The 14,065-nt window shown below is 48.5% G+C and overlaps 1 protein-coding gene across 1 annotated transcript in view; it reads left to right on the forward strand.

Annotated features, from left to right (window-relative positions):
- Positions 1-236: 236 nt before the first annotated feature.
- Positions 237-14,065, forward strand: part of LOC147689764 (acyl-coenzyme A thioesterase 1-like) — a 114,439-nt gene continuing 100,610 nt past the window's right edge. Inside the window, exon 1 of the mRNA XM_086939436.1 lies at positions 237-320. Within this exon, the coding sequence (XP_086795562.1) occupies positions 237-320 (84 nt within the window). The remainder of the gene's footprint in view (positions 321-14,065) is intronic.

The following is a 14,065-nucleotide window of genomic DNA, read 5'->3' on the forward strand; positions in this document are numbered from 1 at the left end:
GGCAGCTCCTCGACCAGAGCTCCTCAGCCGGCAGCAGGGAAACTAATTATTTGAATAATTCCTACGTGAGATAGTCACATCGCAATTTCAAATTGTGATGTGACTTGTTGAAATACATTATTTAAATATTTTAGCACCTCTGCTGCCAGCCAACCCGCTTCCAGTGTTTACAGGCTCCCCATACATGTCAGAGGTTTCTTGGGGTGGAAATCTGCTCATGTGTTCCTTTCGCCAAGATGCCGCCCACGCCAGCAAAAGACCCCAACTTCCATAACTCACAACTTAGCCGCCTGACCGTGCTAGATGGGAAGCAGCTAGACGTGCGTGTCAGAGGGGGCACTGGCTGGGGCCTCAGAGGGAGCACAGTTTGTTTTTGTGGGAAATGTAAAATAATGTATCCTACTGTGCCGATCCACGTCACCATAACAACGAGTCGGTGTGAATAGATTTAGCGCTGTGCTCCTGTTTTGTTTTTCTGAGCGACACATTAGCCCCAAAGCATGTCAGAGTGCTCTCTATGCGTGGCAATACATTTTCATGCAGTGATGCCGACACCAACATCAAAATGCAATTTGTCTAATTCCTGATGTGTGGTACTTGTTAGAGTTGTGTGATGATGTACTTGACTATTTATTGTCTGTTGCAAATTAAAGGTGCGCATTAACATTTACAAGAGGTGTGCTGCAGCCGCCACGGCGACTGGATGCTAGGGATCACGGTTCGATCCCCGGCTCCGGTAGGGATCTGCCCCGCACCATGTGACTCTGGGCAATAGCAGTCGCTTAATTTTCCCAACGGCCCCCAGCCTCTTGACACCTTCGAATAATGGTTCGCGCTTTACAAATACTGGACATGGACACATAGCTGCCAAGTTTTCAGGTTGCTTATGTGTGACATTTCCGTGGTTTCAGTGTTCCTATGAGAGGCATTCTACAACCGACAATTTGAGTGACCATTTCTCGCCAGTAGAATGAAATAACAAAGCCCATATAAAGTGCTAAATACAGACATTACCAACCTTTCTGCAATGAGAAGCACTAGCCTGACTATATATGGTCCATTCTAGCCCCATTAACACACGTTGGAATTAGCCTTAACAACCCCAGTCCATTCTAAAACTCCATTAACGCTCATCAGAGTGTTTTAGTTTTAAGTATGCATTTAGAGGAGCTTTACGCGAGTTTCCTTTATTTGTGTGCCAACCAGGGTATTCAAGTACTGGTCAGGCAGGTAAAAATCACAGCCATGTTGCAACCCTGTGATAATACTCGATAGATATGGGGCTAGAATGGTGTGAGCTGGTAGTTGAACACACGGGGTGGGGATGGCTGTCAGTGTCTTAGATGGGAATGGGGCTTCTAGTGGGGACTGGACAGGACCGCACTAATTTGTATAAAAGAATTTTAGTAAGAACAACATTGTATGTCCATCCGTATGGGTATAGATAATCCGATTCACAACGGTTTCTATGACAAAATATATTTTATGTTTTCTCCTAGTTTTAATGCATTTATTTGTTCTGAAGAATGTGGGATAAAGCTCAAGGTTCCACTGAAACACTGCGTCTACACAATAACTTTTTTTGTGTTTTTATTGTATACAGTTGTTTTCTAAGTTATTTTTGGACCACATATTTTTGATATTGTATTTGGTCCAATGCATGATGAACTATATTAACAAATGTCACTAGTATTTTATGTATATTTTGGGAGAATTATTGGTTATTTTTTTACTTTGAAGTTCTGTTCTTCTTATGTTGATAAGCATCCACATAGCAAAAATCTGGATTTTAACAAGAAAAACTTTTGTATTGGTTTAGATGAATCCTATCCCTTGTGCCTTTTTATAAAATGGGGTTCTCTCTAAATTGTTGATAAAGAGTTGTATGTCGGCCATACCCATCACCCCCATTGTGCACTGAGAGGCGACATTTATCCATACCAATGCGAGGCTGTTGGCCTGCACAGAGAAAGGAGTGGATCCCAAACTTTAGGTTTTTTTAAACCATGTGCTGGTATCATCAGTGGAAAGTTTTGGAGTACATATAGGAATCGCAGGAGTATCATCATTTTAATAAGGACTACTCAGCCAAGTATGTTTAGCAGCTGGAGTGCCCTTCGCTGGAGAATTCTTTTAGTTTTTGCCCGGAGGGGAATAAGGTTGAGGCTCCATATAAGGCCTGGTCCCCAAGATGTAGCATGGCCCAGGTATTGGAAGATAATGCACCTAATAGGAATCGAGGAATGCCATTCAAGATCTTGCTGTTCCCCTGAGTGGGGACCAGCAGGGATTTACTTTTGTTCACTTTGAGGCGAGAGGCCTTCTTGTAGAGTTATAAGAGGGAAAGGCAGTGGGGTCTGGACGCCATCTGTGTATAGCACGATTCTGTCCTCATCCCCACCCTTCCATTGGCAGTCGTGATTTTGAGCATCACAGCCTACCAGTCTGGTCAGGGATGATGGCTTGCACCAAAAGGAGTGGGGTGAGCGGGCATCCTTGTCAGGTACCACAACGAATAGGAAAAGAGGCTAACAACACACCATTTATTTGCACCCGTTCAAGGGTTGGAAATAGAGTAGTTTAGCATACCTACGAAAACATGGGCCTAAGCCCATACGTTCGAGAATCCCACCCAAAAAGCTGCAGTCTATTCAATGAAACTCCTTCTCAAAGTCAACTAGAAGAAGGGCACACGGGTCTTGACATTTCTGTAGTCCGGCCAGCGCTACATGCACCGCTGAATACAGTAGCAGATTCTAGCGCCAGGCATAAAGCTGCATTGATCCGGGTGGACAAGATCAGGCAGAATGTATTTAAACCTTTTTGCAAAGATTTTGAGCTCAGTGTTTATTACGGAAATGGAGCGACATGCCGCACAATGGTGGCGACTTAGGGATGACGGCAATTGTGGCCAAATCCAGGTCCACCAGTAAGGCTCCAGTCACGAACGCTTCTTAATAAAGGGCAAGTAAATGAAGGGAGAGGATATCACGGAATCTATGGTAATTCTCCATTAGGAAGCCACTGGGTCAGGTGTCTTACTGTGTTCATCCAGAGGACTGTGTGCTCTATGTCTTCAACAGCGAGGGGTGCATCTAGGTCAAATCTAGATGCTATGGAGAGTACAGGGAGTGGGATCATTGAGAGCAAGGGTTGGTGGTGTTCACAGGATGGACTTGGGTGGTATGCAAAAAGGTTACAGTAGTAGTAGAAAAGGACTGCTACTATTTCGGTGGAGTGACTAGTGGTGTCGCCCGCAAAGTCTCAGATCGCAGGGATAAATCTGAAGGTCAGATGCCTTGTGACCAGTCTGTATAATAGTTTGCCAGTATTGTCCCTGTTTTTATATATCTTATTTGTTGAGGATCTCTAACATTGCTGGGCCTAGTTATTAGCGATTTGGCGCAGGGAGATTCTTGCAAGTTCTAGCCAGCAGTGAAGGTTTTCTGTTTCGCCCTCTTGACACTGAGGTTTCAGCTGTAACATTTGAATTTTGTGGGTGGTAATGTGGTATAATCTGTCGCTCTCTTGGTGCCAGATGTACCCTTACACAACACCTCTCATGGTGGCTTTACCTGCCACCTATAGTTTATTAGGAGAGGTGACTGTGCCCAGGTTGTCTGCTGATTCTCCTCCTGAATGTTCAAATTGGTAGATATTTGGAATACAGGCTCTGTTCACTGTGGCCTTTCCGAATTTCGCCACCACTGTCCCCAATAACCTTGTCAAAAACATTTGATAAGGCACAATCCCACAGCTACTTCGGTCTCAATTTATACTAGCCTATTATTAGTATTATCGCACTTTCCCTGGCTTCAAGAGCAAAGGGAAATTCCCTACTTTTCTGGAGTGCCTGTCAACTATTCCCCTTGTAATTTGATCACCCAATTTGAATATGTGATGAAAATGTGCTGTAAAATTCACCATTTTGGTCTGTCGTTTTCCAAAAATGTAGTAATAGTCGGGCTCGTTCGCTGCGCTCGCTCGCTACGCGCCGGACACGGGGGCTGGATAGCTACGTGCCGGATGGGGGCTGGTCTGACAAAATTTGCCAGGGCTGCTTTCAGTTCCCAGTCCGGCCCTGCTTTCTCTTTAGGGAGGCCTTGGGGGAGCGAATAGCGCTTTACTTTGAGGAGAATAGTGGCTCTGCCTCTACTAGAGCTGTGGAGTGGGACGCGTTTAAGGTGGTGGTCAGGGGTCACTGTATTGGGAACACTGCAGGGGCTCGTAAAACTTTGCTAGATGATCTCAAGAAGGCGGAGAGACGATTGAGGGAGAAGGAGAGGGAACGTCCGAATCACCCCGAGCTTCAGGAGGGGATTAGTGGCGCCAGGGAAGCGCTAGCGGTGGAGTTGGAGCGGCTGCGTAGCTTCGACCATAAGGCGTATATGACGAAGGCGCATGCGGAAGGTGATAAGGCGGGGTCGATGCTGGCGTGGCTTGCCAACCCGATCAGGCGGGGCGCGCCGATCATGGCGATTCAGGCGGAGGGGGGGGGGGGGGCTTTGCCACACCCAAGCCGGGATTCTGGATAGATTTAGGGCGTACTACGAGGGTTTGTATGAGAGCGGACAGACGGGCGGGGCGGACGAGCTGGGCACCTTTCTCGAAGGGTTGCAGCTACCACGATTGGAGGACTCGGAAGCAGAGGAGCTGGGTCGGCCTATAACGATTGGGGAGATAGGGAGTGCAGTGAAGCAGATGGCTAGAAATAAGACTCCGGGGCTTGACGGTCTCCTGATAGAGTTTTATAGCAAATACTTGGAGTATCTGGCTCCGCAACTGCAATTGGTTTATAATGAAGCGCAATCACGGGGTAGGCTCCCGAGCTCCATGTGCGAGGCCCTTATGATCCCATTGTTAAAGCCTGGCAGAGAGGGCGCTGCCCTTTCATCCTACCGTCCATTGTCTATGCTCACGACGGATTACAAGATCCTGAGCAAAATCCTGGCAAATAGATTATTGACCCACATGACCGGTCTGATTCATAAGGATCAATGCGGCTTTATCCCGACACGTAACACTACCCACAATATCCGCAGGCTTACAAGGTTGATGGGGGCCCAGTGGTCGGAAGCCACTACTCCATTCGTGCTCTCTATAGATATCGAGAAGGCCTTCGATAGTCTTGAATGGGACTATCTGTATGAGGTGATGAGGCGTTTCGGGCTGGGGGACGGGTATATCAACTGGACCAAAGTCCTATATACGGAAGCCACAGCTAGAGTCAGAGTGGGTTCATTGATCTCGAAGCAATATCCGGTACGACGAGGCACTAGGCAGGGGTGCTCCCTTTCTCCCCTCTTGTTCGCTTTGGCAATGGAACCTTTTGCAGCGGAAGCCAGGTCTGGCCGCCATTATACGAGGCTGATATACAGGGACAGGCCGCACGTCATCTCCTTGTATGCGGACGACCTACTGATGTTCTTGGCTGATGCGGAAGCAGAGTTACTGGGGGCGAGACGTTTGTTGGAGCTGTTCGGGCGGCTGTCGGGCTTGAGGGTCAATTGGCCCAAGTCTTGTCTATACCCTCTGAGACAGGGAGAGCCGTGCCCTCTCACGGCGCAGGAACTCCGATGGGAACCGCATTGTCTGCACTATCTTGGCGTTTACATCTACCATACCCCAACGGATATGCTGGATGGCAATATTAATCGCTGTATTACTGCCCTGAGAGGGTGTATGGATTTCTGGGCCACTCTTCCACTCTCACTGGCTGGTCGAGTCTCCCTACTTAAGATGGTGGCTCTGCCCAGGCTGTTGTATTACTTTAGGACTCTTCCAGTATGGATTCCGGGCTCCGTCTTTCGACGCCTGAGATCATTGACCATAGCGTTTCTCTGGGGCACGGGCAGGTGACGAATCGCGCTGGATACCCTCTTGCGTCCCAAGGATGAGGGAGGCATGGCGGTGCCCGATTTCGAAGGCTATTATCTGGCGGCTCAGCTGCAGACTTTCACTCAGGAGGTCGCGAGGGTGTATCGAGGCCCGGAGCATTCTAGAGATGAGGGCACCCCGCGGCATGTGCTGGCATATATCACGCTGCATCAGAAGCTCTTGGTTAGAGATTTGACAGTGGAGGAACAGACGTTCCGACTTTGCTGGAACCGGGCACGCAAACGAGCAGGTGTCCGCCATATGTATGCTCCGGAAATTCTGCTGGAATGGTTACAGCCCTGCCTCATGGTGGGGACTGGTCGCGATTACTAGGCTGGGAAGAGGCTGGGGTTCAAATGCTGGGCGACTTGTATGAGGATGGTGCGTTGCTTCCGTTTCAGGAGTTGCAGGAGCGGTTCGACCTCCCGCGAGGAGATTACTTGTTACATGCGGCGGTAACAGGCGCCATGCAAGACCACTGGGGAGAGGGTTTGCAGGAACCTGCGACATCCATGGCGTGCCAATATACGATGATGGCAGCCGGGACCTTTAAGGCGGTAACCTGCCTGTACTCCAGAATGTTGCGGGAGGCCTTGCAGCCGCTCGCAGCTCTGAAAGCTAAATGGGAGTTGGACCTCCAAATGGAGATCCCTGATACAACTTGGGGTCAATTGCTGCGAAGGGCGCGGAAAAGCTCAAGGAACGCTAGGTTCCAGCTCATACACTTTTATATTATTCATCGGGCATACCTCACGCCTGGGAAAATACGGCAATACTTTGGGGTGGAACAGGCGGCCTGTCCCAGGTGTAACACAGTTGGGGCAGATTTGGGTCACATGCTGTGGGACTGCCCTGCCTTGGGGGAATACTGGCAGGAAGTTGGGAGGGCCCTGAATAATGCCACAGATAGGGAAATACAGTACACCAAAGCAGTGGGGGTCCTACATTGGTTTCCACACACGTCTAAAAATAAAAATACCAGCCGATTTATAGATTTGGGGCTGATCCTGGCAAAGAGGGAAATAACGAGGAATTGGAAGTCAAAAGTGGGACCCACGTATAAACGGTGGTATGGTGAATGTCTGCGGTGGGCAGCCTGTGAAAGCACTTTGAGGTACCAGATGGCTAGGAGGACTGATGATGAGAAAGCCATGGAGAGGGCAACAGCGTGGGAAATGATGGTGCAGGCGCTCCGGGATGATAATGATGAGGAGGAAGGAGAGGAGGAGGACTCAGTAGCAGCTGACCCCACCAACACACCTAGGAACACACCTTAGTGAATGAATAGGACCTCCTTGCACACACCAGACCTTAATCTGACTGGGATTATCACAAAGCGCTGCCACGGGGGGGAGTGGGGGGAGTTCGGGACTGTAAGAAGTTGGGGGGAGGGTGGTTGATGGGGGTGGGGGAGGGGCGAAAATTACAAAAGCAGTCCACTTCTTCCTGTGAATGTGACCACGGACATTGAACTATGCGGCAGGGAATGGACTCAGCACGATGGCAGCTTAGTCTTCTTTCTGGAGAAGTGCCTGGTATGGTGGGGGGAGAGAATTGATAATGTGCCTTCCTGCTATGTTTACTTTTACTGGATATACCATAAAGATATTGTCTGTACAATTATTTTGGTGCTGCAATAAAAACGATGTTAAAAAAAAATGGGTTTAAATGAGCACTCAGGAAGGAACTAAGAAGCGTGATCTGAGGATAACCTCCACCCACCACCAGAAACAAATTTGGAAAAACAAAAGTCAAATTAGGAGGGCCGCAAGGAGAAAACTCCTGGTGTAGGCCTAGTGTATTACGTTTAATTACTACTGAGTAGCTGCAACCACAGTCAGGATCCCACCGCTGCCACCAATTTGTTGGAAACCTGGGAAGACAGGTCACCTAGGGTAGCCTGGCCTAGGGTAAGACACAAATACTAGAGGCACATGTGTTAAGGTTGCAAACCACCCAGCAGTAAATCCACGCAATAACACACAAAAATGACACTACACCAAAGTATGGAAAAATATGAGCTGCTTTATAAAAATATTATCTGTTCTCTTATTCTTAGTATTCACAGTTTAGTATTATACATTCTGTCAGGAGAATTAACATTACCCTATGTCTTTGGAAAAACTACAGCTCAGTACATGCAGTTGACATGAAATCAGTAGTTATATTTTCAGCAGTGTTAACTTGCATTAGTAATCAACAACCATAATACATTTCATTACATTAATCTCCAAACTTTACTGGCTTTGACTTCTCTACAGTGTCTAAACTTTTACCTCCCTTATCTGTACCTTTAATCACAAAATGAGGGCACACCCAGTGAGAAGTGTAGGAAATATCCAAGTTCTATGTTATCACCAGTAAGCTATATGGGGAACTTATAACTTCCCTCAAACCATAAGTAATTTCAGCACTCTCTTTGCGGTTCGTTTCCTCAAACTACTCCCCACCTCACAAATCACAGTTAAGGAAGAACAACCAATGTCTAAGTGATCTCCTTGCAGGCCTTAGCCCCACCTTCCCCCTTCAGATCACCTCCTTACTTGTAGACGAATGGTCAGGTGAAGCCTTGCAACGCCAGACGGTGGGGGAATTTACCCGGCAGGTCAAAGGCGCCCAGCGCTGGCAAGACTCATCAGCCTCTCGGGCCCCTCTGCTCTCCCCACCCCGCTCGAGCTAGCTCCTTTGTGTGGCGCTCGAGCGGACAAGGGCAGTTATCACAGGACTCCCAAGCTGCTATTAGATTCCACAGGTCTCCCCTCCTGCTCTCGCCAGCTACCGTGTGGCGCTCAAGCAGGGGAGAGAAAATAGAAGAAACCTGCAAGCTGCTGTCGGGCTCCTGACGCTTCTCCTCAGCGTCGGACGGACGAGAACACTACTTCTTCAGGCATGCGCGGATCACCCACGCTGGCGCCGCCTCTCACTTGAGCCTCCGGGCACTTCCTCCAGGCCCGCCCTCACTGCGCAGCCACCGCGGGGAGACGCCTCTCCCTCTCCCTCAGTCGGAAGCGCCCCAGAGACACTACCGCTCGTCGACCTCACGGGAACTCCCTCAGCTTAAAATCGGCGTCGCGTACCACGCGCCAACACAGGGGCGGAACAGCCCGACTTCCTTCGGCCTCCACTGCTCTCCTCAGACAGCGCTCAGCCACTAATCCAGCACGACTCATCAGGCGCTGGCTTGGGAGGGTAGACAGGCTCCACTTCACCCCGCTTCCACCCCTTCCAAGATTGGCTCCTTTCCACAGCCAGAAATCGTCCACCAGGTAAGGGATGACTCTCTGTGGGATTGTGTACTGTGGGAAAGTCACAGCAACCGGGGGCAGGATTCAGTTGAAGACTGAACAAGGGGGGCCACAATGTTAGCCCTATTCCTTCTCAGCACTTGTTCAATAAAAGCCTCTCACAAGTCTCTCTACTGGGCAAAGGACTGCGCTCCGCAGCACTGCAGACTCCTTCTCCTTCACACACCCCCTCTATTTCTAGACTAGGGGTTGGTCAGGCGCCCAGGGTCTCCAGTCATCCACCGCAGCAGGGCCAGGACAAATAACCCAAGGGAGGAAGGGTGGTGAATCAGTAAGGCAACCCTCTGACTATCCTACCCCCACCTTTTGCTACAGCCTGTCCTCCAGCTGACTCTCTCTGGTTAGACCAAATGGCTGTCCAGCATTCCGCCTTTTATAGGCTGACCCTCAGGAGTCCAGAAGGGACCAGAAGGTTCTGGAACGCCCTATTCTACCCTATGGGACTGGTTCTGGGTTTGGCAATTAGGGCAGTTGATAGCCACCATTTTGTGACTCCAACTATATTCCTGTCAGGACAGGCCTCTAGGCCTGAGGTGAAAAACTATGAGGGGGGGGGAAAGAACACCTATCCCCTTGACCAACACCTAGAAAAAGCTAGTGGACACAAAAATTAATAAAAGTATGAGGGGCAAAAAGGGGACAAAATAAATAATAAATTGGAGGGACTACGCAAAAAGCCAGACAGGTCTAACACAGCAAGATTTAACAAATTAATAATTGCAGGGAGTACGGGAGACATGAAACACGAAGCGGTCGCACTTCACTGGCAAAACACCCTGTCCCCTTAGTTTACAATAGGACATCCAGATGATCAGGTCGTGTCAGGAATTGCTGTTGCCTTTTCATGTTCTTAGTCGCATGTACATGCTGTGGCTGAATGGTTGGTGAAACAGAGTGCCATAACAAGGAGTATCTTACATAGGCCGGCTGAATGTGATTCACTACGGCACACACACCTTTGTCATTTTCATTGAGTTTGAATGGAGACTTAAAACCCCTCTTCATTAAACCCCACTGTAATAAGCATTACTAAAATGCCTCCCCACTAACAGCCCCCAAACAATTGGTATACTGTCATTTTGAATTATTTTAAAGTCAGGGAAGGTTGCAATTATTTTATACTCTTAATTTGTATTCTATAATCCCTTATTGTAATGGTTGCATTGACGAGTCTCATTTAGTTTGATGGCAGTAAGGACCTTTACACAGTTTCTGCTTTAGCAGATGTGCCACAGGGATATTTAATATGGGGTCAGCACCACAATGGTTATGGCTTTAAAGCATATGAGGCCCCTGTTTGTACTCTTATGTGTGTGATAGCACACATAACATCCATTCCCTCCTGTATCGTTTCCTTTGCTGTAATGTGCAGTAAGGTCCCTGCTCTGCCGTCACGGGCTGACTCCGACCCACTGTATGATATGCAGCCCCTCTCCTTCTCCATTGCTAGGGGTTTCTTCTGCCCCTATGTGATAGGAAGGGCCCTTACCACCCCAATTTGTTGAATTATATTAGGTTGATGGCAAAGTACAAAAGCCGTGGGCTTTCTCTCCTATCTGGACTGATAGCAAGGAAGCATTAGATTTAGAGAAATCAGGAGAGGATGTAGCCTCAGCCTACAGTTGTGACTGAGGATAATAAGAAAGCAATTTGACCGTGGCAATTTGTGCATTAGTACTTGAAAACAAAGACAACTTATTTGTTCCACTTACCTTTTTATTGCGCTATGTAATGAGTATGGTTTGAGACAGAATTTAATTTTGACAGGTCTTGGCCATCCGCCATGAAACCATGGTTCATTGTGCTCACTTTTGTTGTTGAGTGTATATTTTCATTGCTCTTCTGATTAATCTGTGTCAAATTCACTCCACGGATTCCTAAAAATTATTGTTTCAGTATTAATCGTAGCAGGAGGCCCAAAGTTTAGGAGGGAGGTCTTAATAGTGCAGGCAGTGTTCAGCAAGTGGAGTAGGGACTTGAACTTGTTCTATCTACACGTCGTTTTCAGGAATGGCTGTTACTAGGGGGCAGTTTGTGATTATTGTTGGCTCTGTGTTGATGATTTTCTCCTTTGAACCAATTATTAGGAATGGAGATTTGTTTTTTTTTTAAAGTTATTAGCAGTTGGCAGACACCCATTCTTTAATGTGTCAGACGTTTGTGAATTATCTATACAAGCTATGTTAACATTGATTGTGAAATGTAGAAACTAATTTTTAAAGCGGTTTATACATTTAAGTTAAACGTGAGTGTGCACTAAAATGCATTTACAGTGGCAATTTTCCTATCCAGAGTCATAGAATAATGATTGTGTTGTGACGTCATTACACTCCGCGCTAATGATAGAGCGCGCAGGTCACCCAATCCTTATTTACCAAATATATATACGTTACTGGGCCCGTCAATAACATTTTCATAAATCAGGTAACCTTCCCAGCGCTATCAATAATTTGGGGTTCTTACTTTCCATATATTTCACGTGTACCTGACTTACCAAGTCTCGAGAAACAGGTACCTATGACCACGATGAATCAGGAGCTATAATTACGTTTTTCAGGCAGATAACACCAACACCATATACATTTATATTTTGTCTATACCTTTTTTTTTTGTTAGAGATATTTTTATTGAGAATACAGGAAGGAAGAAATAACAGAAGAGAGAAGGGATGGAAACACCTGAAATGCAAAGAAAAAAAGCCCTCGCAGGGGCTAACTCCATATGACCAAGAAGCAGCAACATTGATGAAGAGTCGTACAGCGTGACCGCTCTGGGCAAGAGAAGGCTCACAGTCCGCCAGCAACAGCGTCGTGCCCAACAAGGAACCCTGGAGGGGCATAAACCCACACTGGCACCAGGCAAAAGCTGTCCAAGTCCGAGGCTCAGTCGACCAGTTCAAGTTGCGCCTCCATGTGTCTTGGCCATGAGAAAGACATTGCAGCGAGGTCTAACGGAACCCCCCCCCCCTTTAAAGAAACAAACCAAATCCCCCCCCCCCAAGGCTCCAGCCTTCTATCAATCCCCCTCCCCCCAGTGGTGGCGCCCAGCAGCAGGCATTCGCTCAAACAGTCTTCACACCTGAAACAAATGTAAGGCACGTAAAGTGGGTGGACAGACCGCCGACGGCAAACCTCGAGAAAGAAAGCGGACTAGTGGGCCCCACCTGAAAATGAAATTCTCAAAGTCACCTCCGAAAACATCAGCCATACGTTCCTTACTCAACAGCTTCCACAACTTAGCAAACCAGTGGAAAAGTGCAGGGGCCTCCTTCTTCTTACAGGCCGCAGCCAAGGTCAACTTGGCCGCACCTATGCAGAGCCAAAGGATTTTTTTATCTGCCTTGGTCTGATGCTCTAAAAGCGGGTCCCGGAGACCCAGAAGCACAAAGCCTGTGGAGTCCGGAATCGGGTAGCCCAGCCTGTCCTTGATATAAGACAGTATCTCCTCCCAGTAGGGGCGTATGATAGGGCAGTCCAACCAGATATGGCGGAAATCCCCAAGGAAACCACAGCCCCGCCAACACCTATCTGATGCAGAGGAAAAAATCTTCTTCAATCGGGTTGGGTAAAGATACCAATCCAGCATTGTTTTCATATGGGCCTCCCGAAGATCAATAGAGTGATTGAATTTGTGTAAATCGCGCCAGAGGCGAGTCCACTCCTCGTCGGAGATATCTCGCCCTAGGTGCTCTTCCCACAGACCCATGTATCTAGGGCGAGGCGAGATAGCAGTAGTCAATAGGAGATCATAGAGGAATGAAATCACCCCTTTCATAGATGATGTGCGGGTGATATAGGATTCAAAATCTGTGGGAGGCCTTGTCGCAGCATCCCGCACCTCTGGTGACAATGCCCAGTGGAGCAGTTGGGCGTGCCGGTAACGCTCAGAAGGTAGCACCGCGTAGTCACGCATGCAATTATGGAAGGTGAGCGGCTCATGCCCATGGAACAAGTGTGTGAGTGCGTGGCAACCCCCCGCCCTCCACCCGTCAAATGGCCCCTCAACGAGAGCCGGCGGAAAGGCCGGATTAAAGTGGATAGGCGTGAAGGGGGATGGGAAGGAGGTCCACCTCTCGTCACTAGAGACCGAGTCCTAGACCTTCAGAGTGGTACTCGTAGGAGTGCTAATGTAGGCGTTGCGAGGCCGATCCCCCCTCGCCTTCCAAACCAGGTCCCATATCGATCTTCCTGCCACACTCCTATCCATATGTAACCAGTGCTTCTCCGACTCCATTTGGGTCCACTCGGCCAGCACCCGGAGTTGCGCCGCCTTATAATAGAGATGCATGTCTGGGAGGCCGACCCCACCCTTCTTCAGAGGCTGACGCAGCGTAAGAAAGGAAAGTCTAGCACGGCCTCCCTGCCAGATATAGAGCAGAATCATGGATTTAAGGTAGCGACAGACGAGGTTAGCCGGACCCCAAGATATTGTATGGAGGAACTAGACCACGACAGGGGCTTGAGTGTTCGGATGCGGTCCACCTCAGCGGGCGGCAGCGCGAGATTGAGGATGTAGGATTTGCCGGGATTGACCCGAAAACCCGCCACCGCTTCGTACTGAGAAAGCACTTCCTGCACCCGTGGGAGGGAAGTCCCCGGGTCTGCTAATGACAATAGAACGTCGTCAGCAAAGAGAGATATTTTATGCTGCTCCCCCGAAAAGGGGAGACCAACAATATCCGGGTCCTCTCGCACCCTAAGGGCAAGAGGCTCGATACTGAGCGCAAAGAGTAGAGGAGATAGGGGGCAGCCCTGCCACATACCCCGGGAGTGTGCAAAGAAGGGTGAAACATGGCCATTCACCATAACCCTTGAGCGTGGACCATGGTAGTTGGCCCGAAGCATGTCGATAAATTTGGGAGAAAACCCAAAGGCCTTCAAAGT

The sequence above is a fragment of the Lissotriton vulgaris genome, chromosome 9 (genome assembly GCF_964263255.1).
Source record: "Lissotriton vulgaris chromosome 9, aLisVul1.2, whole genome shotgun sequence".
In the NCBI taxonomy this organism is placed as follows: domain Eukaryota; kingdom Metazoa; phylum Chordata; class Amphibia; order Caudata; family Salamandridae; genus Lissotriton; species Lissotriton vulgaris.